Source organism: Podarcis tiliguerta, assembly GCF_965153285.1.
Source record: "Podarcis tiliguerta genome assembly, chromosome: 8".
NCBI classification, from domain to species: domain Eukaryota; kingdom Metazoa; phylum Chordata; class Lepidosauria; order Squamata; family Lacertidae; genus Podarcis; species Podarcis tiliguerta.
In genome coordinates, this window is record NC_139541.1 from 59,800,100 (window position 1) to 59,820,520 (window position 20,421).

General features: G+C 45.1%; 2 protein-coding genes across 5 annotated transcripts in view; one reads left to right on the forward strand and one right to left on the reverse strand.

Annotated features, from left to right (window-relative positions):
- Nucleotides 1-3,880, forward strand: part of CAP1 (cyclase associated actin cytoskeleton regulatory protein 1) — a 28,560-nt gene extending 24,680 nt beyond the window's left edge. For all 4 annotated transcript variants that reach the window (XM_083455551.1, XM_083455552.1, XM_083455553.1 and 1 more), the window contains exons 11-13: nucleotides 22-104; nucleotides 1,060-1,203; nucleotides 2,440-3,880. In XM_083455551.1, coding sequence (XP_083311677.1) covers nucleotides 22-104; nucleotides 1,060-1,203; nucleotides 2,440-2,523 — 311 coding nt within the window. In that variant the 3' untranslated portion in view covers nucleotides 2,524-3,880. The remainder of the gene's footprint in view (nucleotides 1-21; nucleotides 105-1,059; nucleotides 1,204-2,439) is intronic.
- Nucleotides 3,881-4,824: 944 nt separating this feature from the next.
- Nucleotides 4,825-18,638, reverse strand: PPT1 (palmitoyl-protein thioesterase 1). The gene is made up of 9 exons (XM_083455921.1): nucleotides 18,485-18,638; nucleotides 13,340-13,449; nucleotides 10,953-11,080; nucleotides 9,999-10,069; nucleotides 8,771-8,873; nucleotides 8,571-8,661; nucleotides 7,768-7,866; nucleotides 7,343-7,414; nucleotides 4,825-5,763 (listed from the first exon to the last, which is right to left on the reverse strand). The coding sequence occupies exons 1-9, from the start codon at nucleotides 18,597-18,599 to the stop codon at nucleotides 5,641-5,643; spliced, it is 912 nt and encodes a 303-aa protein (XP_083312047.1). The 5' UTR covers nucleotides 18,600-18,638; the 3' UTR covers nucleotides 4,825-5,640.
- Nucleotides 18,639-20,421: the final 1,783 nt, after the last annotated feature.

Consider the following 20,421-nt stretch of genomic DNA (forward strand, 5'->3'; position numbering starts at 1 on the left):
CTCTTTCCCTCTATTTTGTAGATAACTGCAAGAAGCTAGGTCTGGTGTTCGATGACGTGGTGGGCATTGTTGAGATCATCAACAGTCGGGATATCCAAGTTCAGGTAATTGCACTCCCTCGCCCCCAGCCAGTTTTGCTTTCCCTTAACCTCGTAAGGGTCCTCACTCTGCCTTGCCTCTTTTGAAGAGCAGGAACCCTTAAACAGATGAGCAAGAAGAAGTAGTCTTTGAGGGGGGATTCAGGGGCTTCAGATTCCCTAACAGAATTAGAAACCCATCTTGCTCCTCAACCCATGCACACACACATTGCTCCGAACCCAGAAGTGGCCCAAAAACGTCCCAGAAAGGGGTGGAACGGCGTGTTTGCCAGCTTTTTCAATTGCAGTTTCACTTAACTGTGCAGTGCCTTGGAACGTAAGCCCCATGTAAATGGGGGAGGGGGTTGCCTGTACAACAATTATCATCTGCATTAAAAATGGCAAAGGACAGAATACTAACAGCTAGGATAAATGTTTTAAAATGGCAACCTGTAGGATTAAGCACAGCTTTAAAAGGTATGGATGAATAAAAAGGTATTCAACGGGTGCTGAAAAGTTAGCACTGGGCAGGCCTCTCCATGGAGGGTGTTCCAAGGAAGGGCAATTGCATCCTGTGGAAGCCCCAGTCTTGGGTTACTGGGTCCTGCCATCTTGGGAGCAAGACAAAGAAGGGCCCCTCCAAAGATGATGTTGCATCCAGGCCAGGTTCACGTTGAGAGCAAGTGGCACTTGAAGTACAAGCCACTTGGAGCTTGAAAAGAGAACATATTGAATTTTGTTTCCCTCGCTCATAAGATTCACCACACTACTGTTTTATGATTTATTGGTAATTAAATGTGTTATTGATGGATCCACAGGCTTCATTGATGTATTATTTATATATGATGTTATAAAGAGTACATATAAAGAGTATTGATAATGATGTTTTCAGAACAAGGAGAAGTGAACTTCTGTGTTTCTTTCAGACTTGTAGGGTGGTAGGTGCTCTAGCCATGTCTGACATCCTTGCCTTTCTTGCTAGGTGCTGGGTAAAGTGCCAACCATTTCCATCAACAAGACAGACGGTTGTCACGTCTACCTGAGCAAGAACTCATTAGAATGTGAGATTGTCAGTGCCAAGTCCTCAGAGATGAACGTCCTCGTTCCTACAGACAGTGGTGATTTTGTAAGTTTCTTTCTGGTTACTTGGCGTAGAAATCGGACGCCGGGAGAAAGCCACTTTGCTGTGGGTGGTGGTTGTTGCTGACATTGGGAAGAAGCTGTTTTGGGATAGCTCATGGTCAAAAGTCACCAGGCTGAAGAGCTGTGTTGCCAAAATGATTTTAGCTGGCTTTCAGAAGCCCAGGCTTAATAAGGCAGGCAGGCTTTCAGTGGTTTGGGATCAGTGTACATCTGCACCACACTTTTAGGATTAAGAAGCATGAATCAATAAGCACAGCTCTAAGGAGCTTAATATTGGGGTGGAGAACTGGATCCATCTGACAGGCTGAATCCTGCATTCCCCCACCCTCAGCAGGCTACTTTGACAGGTGGAACGGGCCCTGCCCACCTGTCATAACCTGGTATCACTGTGTCAGATGAATAGTTTCTTCTCTGTAGCATGGCAAGCCCCACTAAAAAGATTCCAAGCCCAGCCAAGCAGGGCTTGAAGCTACTGCTGATTGGTGCCAACATCCTGCCCCTCTTGGATGGGTGGCGGGCTGCATTGCAAATCCTACCAGGCTTGCTGTCACCACCTATCAGCTGATGGGCATGACAGCAAGCCTCCTTTGCCACTGAGCATCCTAGAGTATACTTTAAGGGCCCCAGTTGTGCTTTGGCAGCTGCATCTACTTGACATCGCATTTGAAGTCAGGTGTGTGGTAGGGGGACATGGCTTTGCAGGCCAAAATTGCACCTGTGCCAGATCTAATTAGCCCCTTAGGCTGGAGATTCCCAGACCTGGCTTAATTTGGTACTTGCTCTGTTTTTTAAGTTGATATATTGAATGGGATGTTAATAGGTTTGTTGCTGAATTAGGCGCCTCTGCAGTTTTCTCATGTCTCCACCCCTGGCATGCAGCTCATTTAGACAAGATATGAAAGTGGAAGGTCTGCATTCAAGACAGTGTTGTCCCAGAATGCCAGTCATTGAGGGGGAGGGGAGCAGCCAGGCAGATTAGTACCTTGCTTGTGGGCTTCCAAGAAGCATCCTGCTGGCCGCTCTTGAAAAGCAGGATGCTGAGCTAAACGGGCCTTTGATCAGATCCAGCAAGGCTCTCCCCGTGATGGCAGTAAGCTTTTGTGTTAGAGGTGTAGCTGTACTAAAGGACAGAGAGCACACAGGAGCTTTGAAAGCTGTACGTCTCTGCAAGTCACTTCCATGTAAATGTTACTGACTCCAATATTTTGTTTCCCCCTAGAATGAGTTCCCAATCCCAGAACAATTCAAGACACAGTGGAACGGGCAGAAGTTAGTCACCACTGTCACGGAGATAGCTGGATAAGTTGACCTGGCGCTCGACATTCGCCCCACCACTGCTGTGGGACAAATCTGCTTTTTTTGGGATGATTTATAGATTTTCCTGTACCTTTTCCGCTCTCAATCTGCTTCTGTCTTCTCCCCGAGAGACTTGCCTACCTGCCTTCACTGAAAATACCTCAGGCTAGGATTTGGGGTAGGGTGGCAGAATCATTTGCTTCTATCAATTGATCAGCAGGAAAGTGTGGCGTTTCCCCTTGGTCAGGCAAACCCGCATCACCAATCAACTTCTGTCTGGCCTTTCTTTTTGTGCTCCCTGGAGCCAGTATCTCAAGGACTTGGTTCTAGAGGTTTTTTTCTTCCCCTTTCATTTTAAGCAAAGGAAGATGGTTCCTCTTGGAGTAAAGCGAGTTATCAGGGTATAGAGTCCCCAGTGATATGTGTGTGTGACAGTGTATCTGGAAGGTGTGGGTTGGGGGAAGTGCAAGGGAGTTGACTTCATTCTGTTTAATCTAATTGGGGCTGTTCAAAGATTCCAGGAATGGCTTTGCTGGACCAAAAGCTGAAGGACTGGTGCATGTATAGCATTCCTCCCCCACCCCACCTCCCCATTTTTCCCCTTACGTGCTCAGTGTAAAATTCTGTGTTGTGCCATGATGTTGGGGGAGACCTCTCAGTTACAGGTGCCACAAGACTACCATGGGACAGGCTCCCCACTCGCCCCTTCCGGGAGTCTGTCCAGCGGCTAGAAAACTGCTGCTCACCCACTTCCATTCAAGCCCTCCTTTAAAGGGAAAATTGTGCCCAAAGGGTCCCTCTTCTGAGCAACTGAGCGTTGTCCAGGCTTTCCAGGACAGGTTTTGCCTTGGAGCCCATCTCTCTCTCTCTTTTTTTTAGGGAGGGACGAGTCTTCTTTATTCCAGGTCCAGTATTTAATTATTTGTAAGCACAAGTTCATTCCAATCCATCATCTGAGCTTATTTACCCTGCAGAGTCTGGAAGACTTTCTCTGGCTGTCCTTCTCTCTGTCGCTCAGCTTCTTCTCCACCGGAAGGCCAGTGTGTGTGTGTTAGCATGGCACTGCAGTGCTTGCGCCGAGACCAAAGGCATGGTACTGTACTGACCCACCAAAGGGAGTTGCCTGCGCACCAGAATCATAAGTGTTTTTGGATAGCATATGCATATCTTATTTCCCTCTTTGCCACATTGATGATTCCCCCCCCCCTAAAATGAAACTTAACAAAAGATATGCAATTTCTTTTTATTTTGAAACTGTCCTGTGACTTGTATTTCTCTCCCGAGGCTTGTGGAAATAAAACCTTTCTTATGTACTTAAAATTATACTGAAGATAGAATAAAGTTAATGCCAAGTTGCTCCTTAACATGGTGGTCCTTCCTAAGCTCCTCTGCAACCAGCTTCGTCCAGAAAAGCCGCAAATCTCCGTTTACAGCTTCAGACTCAATGCTGCTCTCTCTTTCAGCAACATTTCCAGCTTAAGCTTGTCTGATGAGTCCTTGGGAGTGTTTTCACACTAGTCTCTCAGAGCCCGCTGTGGCTTCACTCAGAATTTCATTGTGGCTAGCGGCAGTGGTGGGCAAATGCATTCATGGAAATGTTTCCTGGCTTTGTTAAAAGCTGTTACCACAGAGGCCACTGACATCTGTTGTGTTGGCAGGAAGGTCTTGAACTAGCCTGACAGCCTCCCTACATCAGGCCCCAGAAAGCCATCTCTCCACTCACCAAGGGACTGTAGTGAAATAATTCAGATATTTCAAATGAAGGGATTCTGGAATTTAAAAGAATGGAAGAGGGGGGCAACACATAAAGGGCAGGAGAGAGTTAGTACTGTATGCATAACCCAACATAGTATATAATGGGTGGGGAAACTGTTGGCTACCCAACTTCCTTCCATCAGTCCTAGCAAGCAGAGCTAGTGGTCAGGGATGGTGTAGCAGATGTAATCCAGCAACAAGTGAAGGGCTGCAAGTTTGCCAGACTCGCATGTAGACTGCAACGTGGAAGATGCAGTAGTTGCTTCATCATCCATCCTCTGCCCTTTAGAACCCAGGTAGGAGTTTGGGGGAAATGACACTTATGGTTCTTCTAAGTGAGTATCTCTACTGAACTGCAGATCTTGTGTTTTACACCTGTTGTTAGATTACAATTCCCAATTAGCCGTGGGGGCGGGGGGGTTGAAGGGAGTTTTGAAACCAACAACATGGGGAGCAGTACCTCTTCTATTGCCTTCAAGAGGAATGTTGCTTCATGCTAGGAGTGTGGATGCAATCTTCCTCTACAAAGAAAGCAGTGCTGCTGCTCACTGAATCATCTTAAACATTTTTATTGGAATGTATTGATTTTTGTGTGTGCTATTGCTTATAATACAATACAAAGCCAAAGAGCTTGAATCACCATTTGTTAAAATCCTGCCATTCACACGGCCCAACAGTATTGTTGCAAGTATAAGTCACCTGTTTCTCTTGTGTACCACAGACCTACTGCCTGCTTTCAGACTTGCAGTCTGGTGAGAGAAACGTAAGCTAGTGCACCACCCCACCCCACCCCACCCCCATTTTATCTCTTGTTCTAACAAGAGGTATTAAATATCCCATCCCTGAGATCTCCAGAAGGTTAACTGCATCCTCAGTTCCACGCAGCCTTGCACAACATGCTCCACAAGCAAATGTGTTCATTTTGATGGCTGCCTGTCCTAATAAAATCACTAAAGGAGGAAGAAGACAAAATGATCCTCCCCTCCTGCTGTAGTCAAAACATTCAGGGGGCAGGAAAAGGTTGGCACAGATCCCAGAAAAGGAGCCTGATAAAGCATTGTAACCCACATCAATTTTGCCATCCCAAAACAAATATGAATGACTTTTCACATAGCTGAAAGGACTCTTATATTTCAGTGCCTCTGCAGGGCAAAGCTGATAAGAGGTCAGGCTGTATGGAATAAAGGTGCAGAAGACCTACTGAGAGAGTTCAATTAATTGGTGTTAATCCTTATATCAAGCTAGCCCCTACCTAGCAGATTAGTGAGAAGTCTCTTCCTTCCAGCCAAGCGCTATAAAGGAACACACCAAACACTCTCATCTCCAGCAACACAGAAAGGCGGGCTCAGCCTGTGGGTCATCATCAGCTTCACTGCAAGAATGGCAAGATGTTCTTGTAGAACCATTCTTCGGAAAAGTGGAGGTGATCTCCTTCTGCGCCCAGGAACACCAGCTTCCCTGCTTGGTCCATTTCCTTCAAACCCAATCGATCCTGAAAGAAGGAACATAGAGTAACAAACAGATGGACCTCAGCTAGAAATCACCATGCAAAACTCAGGCAGCAGGGCATGCAAAGAAGGTGGTTTGGGATCTACTGGTAGATTGCTGGCTGAAAGAGTGTTTGCTTCCAACTATATGTCTTTTGACTTGTTATCAGATCTTAGACTTCTAGTAAAAAAAGTAGGCTCCACTCCTGCCCACTTTGAGGTTTTTTCTTACAATCAAGGGGTATATAAATTTTATTAAATAAAATAAATCAATATTAAGATCCTAAAGCTGCAATCATAAGCACTGGGGTAAGCCTTATAAATGGAGCTTCTGAGAAAATACAGCAGCAAATGTTTTCACAGCTGCATATATAGAACAACTGGCTTACATCCAGTTTAACTATCAAGGCTTCCTCTGAGCAGATCCTGGGCCAATCTAGTTTGAGGGCACCAAGGAAACTACTGGAAAACTGCTAAAACCTACCATTAGAACTAAGCTGCAGTCCAGGGGGAAATTCCACCAAATTAACTGGCGTGAATTTACACCCCCTGCTTCATTAAGTTAAAGGTAAGCAGCAGTGACAAGAAAAGGGTATAAAGAACCAGGCTGTTAATTTTTATCCTCTAACTCCAAATCGTTCAGGGTACTATCTGTCCACTTGGCCAGATGTTTTGCGGCTCACAGCCAGTGTATCAATTGCACTGATTCAAGAGTGTAGGGATGATGCTCTTCAAATATTTCTGCAATTTATACTATCTTAAGTTACATCCACTGATTTCAATGGGTCTACTATTCTGAGTACAACATTGTTGGACCTCACCCAATATGTTGTCCCATTAACCAGGGCTGCCTTTTTAATTAATTCACAAAGGCTTTCAGTCACTTAAAAGGTTGCAGTACTAGTCCAACCAAATTCCTTTAACTGGCCCCTGAGAGTAGGCAGTAACTGTTCTTAAATACTGTATGCATTCCTAAAAGCTATTGAAGTCTTTTTTTTAAAAAAAAGACACACATTTGCCAGTTGTTTTTGGAAGTGTGCACCCTGCTCTCTCGTAAAGCTTGGAAGGAACGTGCTTCCAGTGGTCAGCACATCTTCAGGTTTGGAAGATTATCTCTGTTCAGTTACACCAGCTTAGACTCATTTATCATTTTCCTGTCAACTGTCTCAATTTCAAATTCTGCAAATCAGTGTTTGTAGAACAGTATTTATGCAGCTCTTTAAGCAGGCTACTTTAGAGTGGAATATACTTGCATGCAACTATGCACACCTGCAGCACAGGAACCCAGAAGAGGGGAGCACCCTAGAGCGTCCTCTTGGCTCCCCACAGCCCAAAGAGGAAGGCCTCCTTGTGAACCACAAGCACTCCCTACTTAAATAAGAGTGCTCCCCACTTATACACAATTATGGGGCCCCCAGAACACAACCCCCCATGCAATCTAATATGTAGATATTAATCTCTCTTCTGCAAGTTATTATCTAGTTACAAAACAAAACTCTTTGTTGCAACAACTGATGGGATGTCACACAGCTGGTTTGGTGTCAAATTCTTGATAGGAATAATAGCAACATTTGGGATAGTTACCTCTGTGTACAGTGAGGTCTCTTGCAAGGGAATGGTCTCTTTGGCCTGACCGCTCCGGTAGTAACCAAACCACTGGGGAAAGAAGAGAGCAATAAAATGAGCCACACACTGTTGCAATGGCCAGTTCATACCTACATGCACCAGGCCAGCAAAGGCCTGTCCCTTTCGGGCTGCTTGTTCTTCCTCCGCCGCTGCCGCCACCACCAGGTTTGTGGTGTGGTGAACCGGCTTATACTTACTCAAGTCAATAAGTTTTCCCAGTTTTTTGTGCTAAAATTTGGTGCCTCGGCTTATATTCGGGTCGGCTTATACTCAAGTATATACGGTATATTGGGTTTGCAAAATCAGCCCCCTTCCATTTCATCAGATTCTGCATGTGTTTTTCACACATATATATGCGTACACACAGACACAAAGCTGCCCACCTCAGATGCAGGAGGGTCCACCATGGTATCATTGAGGAACTTCACCATCACAAATTTCTTCAAAGACATCAGGTTTTTCTTATAGGTACTGTTGTTGCTCTGGAAAGAAGATGGGGGCACAGAGGGAGGAAAAGACAGAGAGAAAAGAAGATTTAAGAGAATCCCAAGCTACCTTGGAATCTGCTTTGCTGATGACACTGCAGAAAATTCCATGCAAATCCTGACCCAAGTGCGCCCCAACAGTTTAGTCATGCTGGCCACATGACCTGGAAAGCTGTCTGTGGACAAATGTCACGCCCTCGGCCTGAAAGCGAGGTGAGCGCCGCACCTCACAGTTGCCTTTGACTGGACTTAACTGTCCAGGGGTCCTTTACCTTTTATATTATTATGCAAACATATTGTTTGGGTACTAATTGACTACATGTTTAATAACTCGCCCTTCAAAACAAGGCTTATAGTACATAACAAAACAAGTTAAACGTCAACAGCAACCCTTCCTCTAAGGAAGCATAAGCATGTAGCTCACAGGCCTTCTTCTTTCTGGTCACTGACCAGGTGCAGATCTTACAAGACTCAGCAAGGCTGCTCCATTGGGTGCCTATGGACCATGCCCTGCATATATCTGCTTAATTTCTGCATGTTTTATTCTACTTTTTCTAGCTTCTTTTTTTCTTTCTTGAGCCCTTCCAGACCTTCACAATTTCATGATAAACTTCCTGCAGTTTACAGGGGTTGTTTTTGGATTTGATTAGAGGGGCGGGATGAGCACCCAGACCGGCCAGGCCCAAACCTATCAAACTTACTCGCTCTTGATTGATGTCAGCCAGGAAAAGACTGTGCTTCCGGTATTCCTCTTCATTCAGTGGGTCGTGCCAGTACTGGGCTTGGACCAGGCTGTAGTGGAGGGAGAAGAGGGAGTTCAAAACACAAGCCAGAGCAAGCCCCAACTCCAAAGAACATGCCCCCACTCCATAACATTTGACTTCTGCCAAAGTGAACTCACCGGTTCTGGACCACTGCAGTATAGGCCCCTAGGTCTAACATCCTTCGGATCCAGTCACAGAGGTGAGAACTCTCCCCGGGACAACGCGGAAAGCCATACACACCTGTGGCAGCAAGATACCAATTTGCAGGCATTCAGGATCTGAACATGACACCAGCCATTAAGATTAATGGCCCTCAGTCATGCTTATTACTTTAATAATAATTGTTGGTGTTGGTGTTGTTTTATTATTTCTACCCCACTCATCTGGCAGGGTTTCCCCAGCCACTCTGGGCAGGTTCCTTCCGGTACGTGCAAAAACATCATAAAATGTCAAACATTTAAAACTTCCCAATACAGGGCTGCCTTCAGATGTCTTCTAAAAGTTGTGTGGTTCTTTATCTCCCTGACATCGGATGGGAGGGCCCTCTGCCTGGTTCCCTGTAACTTTGCTTCCCTCAGTGAGGGAAACGCCAGCAGACCCTTTGAGGTGGACCTCAGTGAATGATAGGGGTGGAGACGCTGCTTCAGGTATACTGGGCCAAGAGCTTTAAAGGTCAGCACCAACACTTTGAATTGTGCTTGGAAACGTACTGGGAGCCAGTGAAGATCCTTTAGGATTGGTGTTATATGGTCCCAGCAGCCACTCCCAGTCACCAGTCTAGCTGCCACATTCTGGATTAGTTGTAGTTTCCAGGTCACCTTCAAAGGTAGTCCCACATGAAGCACATTGCAGTAGTCCAAGCGGGAGATACCTAGAGCATGCACCACTCTGGCGAGACAGGCTGCGAGCAGGTAGGGTCTCAGCTGGTGTACCAGGTGGAGCTGTCCTGGACACAGAATTGACCTATGCCTGCATAGCTGTGAGTCCAAAATGGCTCCCAGGCTGTGCTGCTGTTCCTTCAGGGGCACAATTACCCCATTCAGGACCAAGGAGTCCCCCACACTCGCCCAGCCCATCCCCAAAAAACAGTATTCCGTCTTGTCAGGATTCAACCTCCAGCTGCCTCCACACACTCACAGCAGAACCAGGGACAGCTTTCCCTTCTGTCCCTAGCCCGCCGGAGATCACTGACCAGCACAATCAAGGCAGTTTCAATCCCATGATGGGGACTGAATCCCAATTGGAAGGGATCCATATGGTCCGCATCCTCCAGGCATAACATCCTCTGTTGCTATGACATAACTTTCCCTGCCTAAATCTGCATTCTCCCATCTAGAAAACAAAAGACCACTCAGATGGGCTTACCTTGGTGCTGACCTCCTACAGAAATCAGATTGAACATTGGGGGAGAGGGACATCTCTGAACCACCGCCCTCCTGGAAAGGGGGGGGGGGGGAGAGACAAAAACAGATTAAGCAGCAACCTCCAAGACAGAAGACACGTTGTCCAGACAGTTCTTATATACCAGTGCAGAACGTAGAACTGACAGGATTATATTGGCTTTGATTTAATATTGATTTTGTAATTCAATTTATATACATTAGATTTTATTATACTTCTTATTGGAATTCAGGTCGGGGAGGTAGGGTGACCTGTCGGATTTTCCCATCATCCCCAGCCAGCATGGCCAATGGCCAGGGGTGATGGGAGGGGACATTTGATGTCATCTGGAGGGCTGCAGGTCCCCATTTTTAAGGTAGTCAGTACTGAGATGGAGGGGCCAAGGGCCTGGTTCTGTAACCTATGTCACAGATAGGTCATTCCATATCAAGTGATTCAACTTTTTTACCTCATCTCATCCAATTTTCTTAATATTTTGTACACTTGTTGAATAATCAAAACTAAGCTTAAATCTAAAATTTCAAATTTTTTATCTCATCCTGTATGTGAGTTATGAGGATTTGAAATTTCAAAAAATTGACAATTTTGTCCTTGCACAAAAACCTTAAAAGCTCAGTCCAGAATTGACATACACCAAAACTAAAAACACCAATCTCTTCAGAACTTCATGGGCTTTAATATGATATGTCACATGAAGGACTTAAATTTAAAATTAAAGTAAGTTACAAAATCGAACATTTTAAAAAGTGATTTAAAAAAATTAATATGATTTAAACAGTCAAAAAAAGTATATTGATTATTTAACATTTCTAAGAGCCTTCTGCATGCAACACACGTGCTCTACCACTGCATTCTACCCAAAGTTGCCCCCTTTCACCCAAAGCTCCTCCCTCATTCTGCAACGCTTAAGACACTTACAGAAACTGCCCTCCCTGTGAGAAGCCCATGGCGTTGAAGCCGCCTCGAAGCTTCGGGTCCTTTGCGAGTTCGTCACACACGAGTTTCACCTGGTCATTCACGTTCATGAAGAAGCTGTTCTCCATGTCCTGAATAAAATAGAGAACTTGAAGAACAGGAGAGAGCCAATGACCTGCACATGCCAAAGTGTCACACACTGAGCAGGAGGAAGGCAAGTCCCCACAGGGAGATTGCAGCTTCCTTCCCCAGGCAATCAGCCCTCCTCCTTTCTGTTCAAAAAGGAAGTCACTAGCCCAGGGATAGGGAACCTGTGGCCCTCCAGATGTTTGCTCATTTAGGAGTATTTGTGAAGCTTACAGTATATTAATAATGCAATGATACAGCAGTCAAGTGGGACAAGTTTGTATATAGATTTCCCTCACTAATTGTCCAATGTTTCAACAAGTGTCACTCTGCAGCTGAACCTCCTGGTCTCGTAGGAGCCAGCTGTTAGTCCTTCCCAGGCCCAGCCTTCCTCTCCGGGCTGAGGACCACCTTGAATTTGGCCCAGGAACAAATCAGTCGTCAATACAGATCTATGAGCTGAGGATGTAATATGCTGGCAGGATCAGCAAACATCTTGCAGTGTTCTGCATTAACTGATATTTCTGGACCAAACGCAAGAGGGGTAGATGATAGATAGATGATAGATAGATGATAGATAGATGATAGAATGGAGAGGGAAAGATGAGGCTGCTCTGTCTCTCCATTGGCTCTGCTGGACAGCAACTCCATCAGGTTTCTCCTTCAAGTGCCTAGCAGCCAGCAGCCGTTCCATCAGGATACAAGAGGGAAAGGGAGAGGGGAACTACAGGGTTCCATGTCTGTGGCAAAAATGGGAGGTGAAACTTTAGCCGAGGTCACCCAGAATATATGCCTAGCTAGCTGCTTCCATGGGAAGTAAAGGTAAAGGGACCCCTGACCATTAGGTCCAGTCATGACTGACTCTGGGGTTGTGGCGCTCATCTCGCTTTATTGGCCGAGCGAGCTGGCGAACCATGAGAAGTAGCTTTGTCTAAGTGCTTATGTTATTGTGTCTGGCCCCACTCACTACTGGGATGCAGCCCCGACAGCTCTCCACTGGGGAAAGGCAACCCTCAATGCTTGGAAAAGTAATGCCAGGGTGGAATTCGATTCAGCACCCAAGCTCTGAGCTCTGCGTAGCAAAACCAAAGCCACGAGCATGTGGGAGAGAGCTGGGCGGCTCAGCATCAGGACCAAATCCATTTAGAGATCAGAGCTTAGGCACAGACAAGGCTTAGAAGAGGCCTAAGTCAGAGGCCATCATGGCTTCAAGGAGCTCATAAGCAGATCTGCGTCCAAATCCAATTACAACCCGCAGCTTCGGGGTTACTTCATGGGAGTCTGCCCTTCTTACTCCCTTACTTGCTCACACCTGTTTTCAAGGTGTCCATGATGATGCCTTTAGGTTCTCCCCACCCTACTCAGACATGCACACCCAGTGTGATTGACAAGTCCATTGGGTCGGGGGGGGGGTGAGAATCCTGCTCATCAACAGGCAGGTCTCCTAGCCTTTCTCATGAGCCAGCAAAGGTATGAGGGGGAAGAATTCAACTGCCCCAGAAGGGTCCTCCATTTATCCCCACTGGATTCATGAGATTACTGCTCCTCACCATACCATCATTTCATCCTCTTTCAGGCAGAAGAGATGCTGCTTTGTTCTAATGGCATTTCCCTACAAACACTCCCCCGCCCCTGTCCCTCCTCTAATGCCAGTCTTGGCATCAAGACTGATTGACCCAATGCACAGATCCTTGTTGGAAGCGGCATGGCAAAAACATGCAGCGCTGTCCACAATGTTCTGCACACTGTCCTTTAGAATTGAAGAGTTGGAAGGGATCTAGAGGGTCATCTAATCCAGGGGTAGGCAACCTATGGCCCGTGGGCTAGATGCGGCCCAATCGCCTTCTCAATCCAGCCAGTGGACGGTCCAGGAATCAGCGTGTTTTTACATGAGTAGAATGTATGCTTTTATTTAAAATGCATCTCTGGGTTATTTGTGGGGCATAGGAATTCGTTCATCCCCCCCCCCAAAAAAAAATATATATAGTCCAGCCCACTACATGGTCTGAGGGATGGTGGACAGGCCCATGGCTGAAGAAGGCTGCTGACCCCTGATCTAATTCAACCCTCTGCAATGCAAGAATATGCAGCTGTCTCCTAAGGAGATCGTACCTACAACCTTGGCGTTATCAGCACCACACTCTAACCAACTGAGCTCTCCAGGCTGATAGCTGGAGCTCAAGTTAACAAAGTATGAGAAGCACCATTTTAAACACCATGCCTACTTCACAATAAAATAAAATTCACAATAAAAATGACCCCACCTCAATTAAGTTGCTGCCAATCTTCAAAGACAGAACGTAAATCCCTGGGATTTTCTTCTCCACGATTTTTTTTATGTAACCCATGCTCTCAGGATTGCAGCAGCTGTCACCTGGGATTAAAGAAAAAAAAGCAGATGAGGGGAAAGATTCGGAATCAGAAATTCAGCAATGGGACTGTTGCAGTAGCATTCTTTTTTAGTCTAGAAAAATATATTTGCAAATTATAACAAACGTAGACCCAGCTCATGTGTTACTGGGGCCCCCAGGGGGCTATAGGGAAGCCCCATATTTGGCTCCCACCTTAACACAGGTAAGCAGGGTGGTCAGCTATTAAGTTAATTGCTCAATTATCTCTCCTGAAGTTAATGGGATTACATTAAAAGAAAATCCTGCATTTTACAAAAACTGCCACATAAATATCTTCTTGAGATACTGAAGGCCAAGGTACGTAATAAGCAGATAAACAAAAACATATTTGTTTCTCGGTTCCACACAAACAACACAATTATCATTCCTGACCATCCTGGGCAAGGCCTGCTGTTTCTTGTGCGAGGGCTGCTGAACGTCATCCTGGACTACACCTGGGAAGATAACAGTGATGATAAAGTGGGTTTATACAAACGGCGTGCATCTTCTCTTGCCAGTAAGTCAGGAGACTGACACCTCCCACATAGACAAGGGCAAAAGGAACATGTAATATTTATAATACTCCCATTTGTGGAATGCTCTCCTCAGGGAGGTTCGCCTGGCTCCCTCATTATATATATTTTAGGTGCCAGGCGAAAATGTTCCCCTTTGGCTGATTAACATTCTGCAGCCTTTTAAATGTGTCTGTGAGAAGTGGGCAGGTTATTGTTCAGCTGTTTTAATCAAGTGCTTGTTTTAACCTGTATTTTATTCTGCGAACCTCCCTAAGATCTTATAATGAGGGGTGGCATATAAATCTAATAAATACAGTGGTACCTTGGGTTAAGACTTAATTCGTTCTGGAGGTCTGTTCTTAACCTGAAACTGTTCTTAACCTGAAGCACCACTTTAGCTAATGGGGCCTCCCACTGCTGCTGTGCCGCCACTGCACAATTTCTGTTCTCATCCTGAAGTAAAGTTCTTAACCCGAGGTACTATTTCTGGGTTAGCGGAGTCTGTAACCTGAAGCGTCTGTAACCCGAGGTACCACTGTAATACTATGGATTTCTGATTTCCTGACTAAACCTCAGCCATTTTGATCCAGATATATACAACAGGCACTTACTTGAACAGCTGTAACCCAAAGCCCCGTCCAAAGAAAGGGGTGGGGGAAAAGAGACAAGAGTATGGTTTTAGACACACATAGGAATACTGCACTTCAAAATAAATGCATGTCGAATGTGGCTTTAGACACGGTCCAGAGTTTCCTGTCCCCTTGTTAACTGTATGCTCATGACATCAATTTAGATTGTTTGCCATTGAATATTAGTCCCAGCAGAGAAAGGGTATCAGGATTTTTTATTCTCCAAGCACAAGGCTGAGACGTCACAGGAGGCAGGGAACTGAGGACACGTTATCTGGCAGATCAATAGTGTTGTGAGAATTTTATATGAAGGGAGAGGGTAAATCTATTACTAGGAGGGTAGCCCCTTTTAGAAGGAAAGAAAGAAAGAAAGAAAGAAAGAAAGAAAGAACGAACAAGTTTGGTAATCAAGATAAAAGCCCAGATAATATCAGAATGAGGTCTGGATGGATGCAAAATTTCATACTATATCTAACAATTCATGTTATTCCAGTTATATTTCACAATGGGTCTATAACTGCATATACATCATACAGTTGAAGCACATTTCTTCTCCAAAGAATCATGGGAACTGTAGTTGAAGGGTGCTGGGAATTATAGCTCTGTGAGAGCTAAACTACATATCCCAGGATTTTTGGGGGGAAAGCCATGCGCTTTAAATGTGTTGTCTGTGTGCAGCCTTAGACCATATAAAGAAATCTGGCCTGATCTCATCAACCTGGGACTCCAAAAGAGCCTGAGGGGAAGAGACAAGATCAGCAGGAAACTGGAGGAGGATCTGGGGCAGGGAAGCTGTACATATCATCTTCCCCTAAGGAAAAAATATTAATTGCCCAAGCAGCTCTGTCATCAGTTTCCTAGTCATTAGTCCCTCCCTTGTTTGTACTCCATCCCATGGATAAAAGCAACAGATTACAAACCGTTGGCAGTAAAAGTCCGAAACAGAATCAAAAGTGCAACAGGAGAGTGCACATCCAAATTTCAAACCTCACTCACAGTACTGAGTGTGCTTAACATCTTACATGGTGATTTGGATTGAGTAAGAACCCTAAGACAAGAAGTCTGGAGCCTTGGACTTTTATAAAGCTGAATGATCACACAAATGCAGCCATGCTATAAACCAGTCTTTAATTGAGGCTGAAATCACTGTGAAGAGTCACGGAAGTCTGGAGCCTGTGGCCTTTCAGGAGATACAAATATTCTCTTTTATACTGTGGCTGGAGGGGTGGTCCTGACCTGGAGCCAGTTCCTCTAACTCTTTACCCCTGGAAAAGAAATATTATCTCAGGGCAAGGTGGACAACCTGTGGCTCCTCCAGATGTTGCTGGACACCAGCTCCCATCAGCAAGGCCGGTAGTCAAGACAGATGAAAGTCCACGAATATCAGGAGGTGCACAAGGTCCCCTGCCCCCATCCTAGAGTCAGCAATTACCTTGAAAGGAGGCTGGGCAAAAAAGGGCCACCCTCTACTCCCACCCAAAGTGGACTAACAAGTAAACCTCCTAATGTAGCCCCTCATCACCTCTAAATACCCCTTTTGCAACTCGTCCTCTTTCAAGGTTGGAGTTGGTCATGGGGCCTCCAGTTGCTAACCCCGACTCCAAGACGTCTTGCCATTTCAGGATGCCTTCCCATTTGCAATTTCTCAGCAACTGCTTTAGGGCAGGGCGAGGGTTAGGCAAGAGAATCAAACTGGTCTTAAGGAACAGCGTTAATGCTACCTGCCCTTTCTCAATGTCTTATTCAACTGTAAATGCATATAACACTTGCAATGTCACTGTCTGGAACTAGATGCTATGTTTTGTATGGCATTCTTCCAATTTTGTAAATTCCGTTTTTTAAAGTTTCATTTTCTCTTCTGTTTAGTTTCGGTTATTTAATGATGTTGGTCAGCATATTTCTTTGAGAAACAGTGTCCCATGATCCCAGTTACAGAGGCAGGAAGCCCTTTTCATCTCAAGGGCCACATGCCTCCGGGGGAGGAGCAGGGCAAGAGGCAAAGGTGGGCACAGCAATCCATTTAATGTTTACCTTTGTTCAGAAGGCTAGTTTCTACACACATCCCTCTCCATCCTCATCCAAACAAGAAAGAGGCGCTATCAAAGTTCAAGGACACATTCCAGCCAAGCAAAAACACTCAAGAAGGGTGCAAACCAGGGCCAGCAAGGGAGGGATATGGGCTGGGGAGAGTCCCAAGGGCCAGACAGAGAGCCCTGGAGGGTCTGGTCCTTCAGGTCCTCTGGAGGGTCTGGTCCTGGACCTGGACCTCTGCATTAAAACAAATTATAATACATTTTCCTTGACTGAGATGAGCTTTGAATGTCCAGTTCTTTTCATGCCACTCCAATTCAACCATCCCCTTGTATAATCCAATTCAGTGATAAGATCATAAAAGGGAAGGATGGCACTTGGCCAGCTTTGAACAAGCTTCATCAGATTTCTTGCCACCTGTCTGTTTATGCATCAAATATTGCTTTTAGACTAAAGCCAGCAGATAAAAAAGGTCACCGTTGGCAGGATAATTACACTGAGGTAGTTGTTAAATATTACTGCTGTATTTATAAAAGCTGCTTCCATTTGCACTACTCATGCAGAATCAAGCTTCATTTGTGCGCACGTATGTCTTTTTATGGCATGCAATTGGCAGAAGGATGAGCTGTATCAATCCACTTTTCAACTAATGTAGTCTACACATCAATCACAGCAACCGAGAAAAAACTGTGAACACCCAAGAAATGCTAGAAAGATTGTCACTACTGACAAGTCCTCTCTTAAGGAAAACCACTAGGGAGAAATGCATACAAGCTTTGCTTGGTGAAATACTGGATCAGTGAAATACTGGATCAGTTTCCTGCAAGTTGATAATCTAGTAAATCACACAGTGAGGATAATGTGATTGGCCAGGCTACTGGGGAGTACAAGACTGAGGTCAGCAAGCATGGGTTACAATGAAAGACTGACCCTATGGTTTAGATACTAGTCCCTCCAGACCCTTTAGGCTGCTTAATGACAAACAGGAGACAGTGGCTTGGAGGAGACTTGTTTTTTAGTTTCACAGTCATAGTGTAACTGTGCTGCTTCTGTTCTCAAAGCACTACACAGTTATGATTTTCCAGATAAGGAACTGAAGCTACAGGACCATTAGGCAGTTACCACATTAACTTCCTTCTGAAACTGAAACAAGAAAGCCATGGAGTTTCACCCTAAAAGAAACCTTGCAAGGTAACTGAAGTGGTGACACTTTGAAGTAGCAGAATCCAAACTTGAACCCATGTCCAACGGTTTAACAACTAATTAACACTTGCTTTGCTCCATCCTATGCACCTGGCTTTTTTTTTCATTTTTTTGCTTGACAAGAGTTAACTGACAGTGCAATCCTATGCAGATCTTCTCAGAAATAATTCCCAGCAAGTTAAATGGGGCTTATTCACAGGTAAATGAATAGCCTCCTGACAATTAGCAACCTGTTGACAGATACCAAACTACGAACAAGCCCACACTGCTGTTAGTAAGGCTGCGATCCCCACTTACCTACGAGTAAGATCCATTGAATTAAATAGGCCTTACTTCCAAGTAGACATGGCTAGGATTGTACTACGTTTTGTTAAAGCACCTCATAGTACATGCTATACAGATGTCCCTAGTGCTTTACCACAACGAGGCTGGAACTCCGTGGGAAAGCGTTTACCCAGAACCAGGGTTCGAATTTGCATCCAGCCACAAAGCTAACTAGCCTGGTCACTCTCTTGTAAAACTCTGTCAAGACTGCTGCGAAAGCAAAAAAACCCCGGGAGGAACATTTAAAACACCCACTCTCGCTCTCGCTCTCTCGACAAAGCATCAGCCGAGACCCTGACTAGATCCCGCTCACTCACCCATGCCATGCCAGATGACCAGCGGCACCGGCCCCGCCGAGCTCCCGGGACTCAGCAAGCAAAATCCGCTCAGCAGCTGGAGCAGCAAAACTTTCAGCAGCCTGGCCGACGCCATCTTGGATCTGTCATATGACACAAATCCTCCCCCCCCCCCCCCGCAGCCGAGGAAAATATGCCATGTGCACAGAGAGGAGGCGGGCCTGGACCAGCCTTCTCGCCTCTTCAGAAAGGAGCAGCTCTGGGAACGGGAGATTGGAGGACTTGGGTTGGAGGGGCAGCCAATTAAATAACAAAACGAAAATCTCATTCAGGTTGTTTTTTTAATAAAAAATTGGTAAATATTTAATAAATATTTTATTAATTTCCCAATATAACAAAAATAAAACATCAATACAAATTCAATATCAAACAAAAAATTGACTTCCCCCCTATGTCCCTTGCTTGGTTCCAGTGTTTATCAACATACCGCATGTCCAATGTAAATAAAATAAAAACCATTAAAATTACTAATAGTTCATTCATAATCTAATTACAAGTAGTGCTAGAACCCTGCCAATATATTAACCTGTGTACATTGCTTCTGTATATATGCAATAAAGTCCTTCCATTCTTCCTTAAATTCGTTGTCATCTCTTTTTCTTAGTTTCATTGTCATTTTTGCCATTTCAGCACGTTCCATTAATTTAACTTGCCAATCGTCTTTAGTTGGGACACCTTCTTCTGTCCAGTTTGTGCAAGCAGTACTTGTGCGGCTGCAGTCGCATACATAAATAAGTTCATTTGTAATCTAGGTATATCTACTCCTATAATAGTAGGGATGCTTCTCGTTTTTTGACAAAAGGTTTTTTTTTAATCATTTCATTATAAATTGTTTCCCAATAGTTTTTGGTTTGTTTTTTTAACTATTTTACATTCCCACCACATATGGGAAGGTTCATGGCTGAGTTGGGATTTGAACCCTGGCTTCCTAGGTCCGAATCCAGCGCTCTAACCACTACACCACACTATTGGCATAAGAGGGAGGTGTCAGAATGCAGAGGAGGAAGGCAGGGCTCCTGCACCCTATAGTTGTATAAATGAGATTATTTCAGCAGGTGCAACTTGCCATGCAAGCTGGGCAAGGCTACCAATAGTTAGTAGCCGCAATGGGTATTTTCTGTCTTTGCTGTTGGACACAGTGTGCCACTGAATACCACTTGCTTCCCGCACAGGTGGGGAGAACACTGTTGCAATCCAGTCTTGCTTGTGGGCTTTCTAAGAGACACCTGGCCACTATAGTAACAGCATTGACCACATGAGTCTTTGGTCTTCTATTCTTGTAAGTACAGTAATATATCCATTGAGTACAATGGGACTTGTAAATACACCTAGGATTCTGCTTCAGAGGTGAAAGCAGGTTTCAAATAACAGATGAGGAAAGAGTGGCCCTCCACATGCTGTTGGGCCCCAGCATCCCCACCCATTAGCCATGCTGCAGCAGCTGATGTGAGTTGGGAGTCAAAACAGTACCTGGAAGACTGTAAATTTCCCCACCTATTTTAAACTGGCAGACATGCCTGACCATTATGCTTGTTTGCAACAAACAGAACAAGCTTTCCACTGTCAGATTTGCAGTGCAACTCTATAAATGTATACTTCAAAATAAGCCCCTTGATTTCACACATATGGTAAAGGTAAAGGGACCCCTGACCATTAGGTCCAGTCGTGACCGACTCTGGGGTTGCAGCGCTCATCTCACTTTATTGGCAGAGGGAGCCGGCGTTTGTCCGCAGACAGCTTCCGGGTCATGTGGCCAGCATGACTAAGCCGCTTCTGGAGAACCAGAGCAGCGCACGGAAACGCCGTTTACCTTCCCGCTGGAGTGGTACCTATTTATCTACTTGCACTTTGTGCTTTCAAACTGCTAGGTTGGCAGGAGCTGGGACCGAGCAATGGAA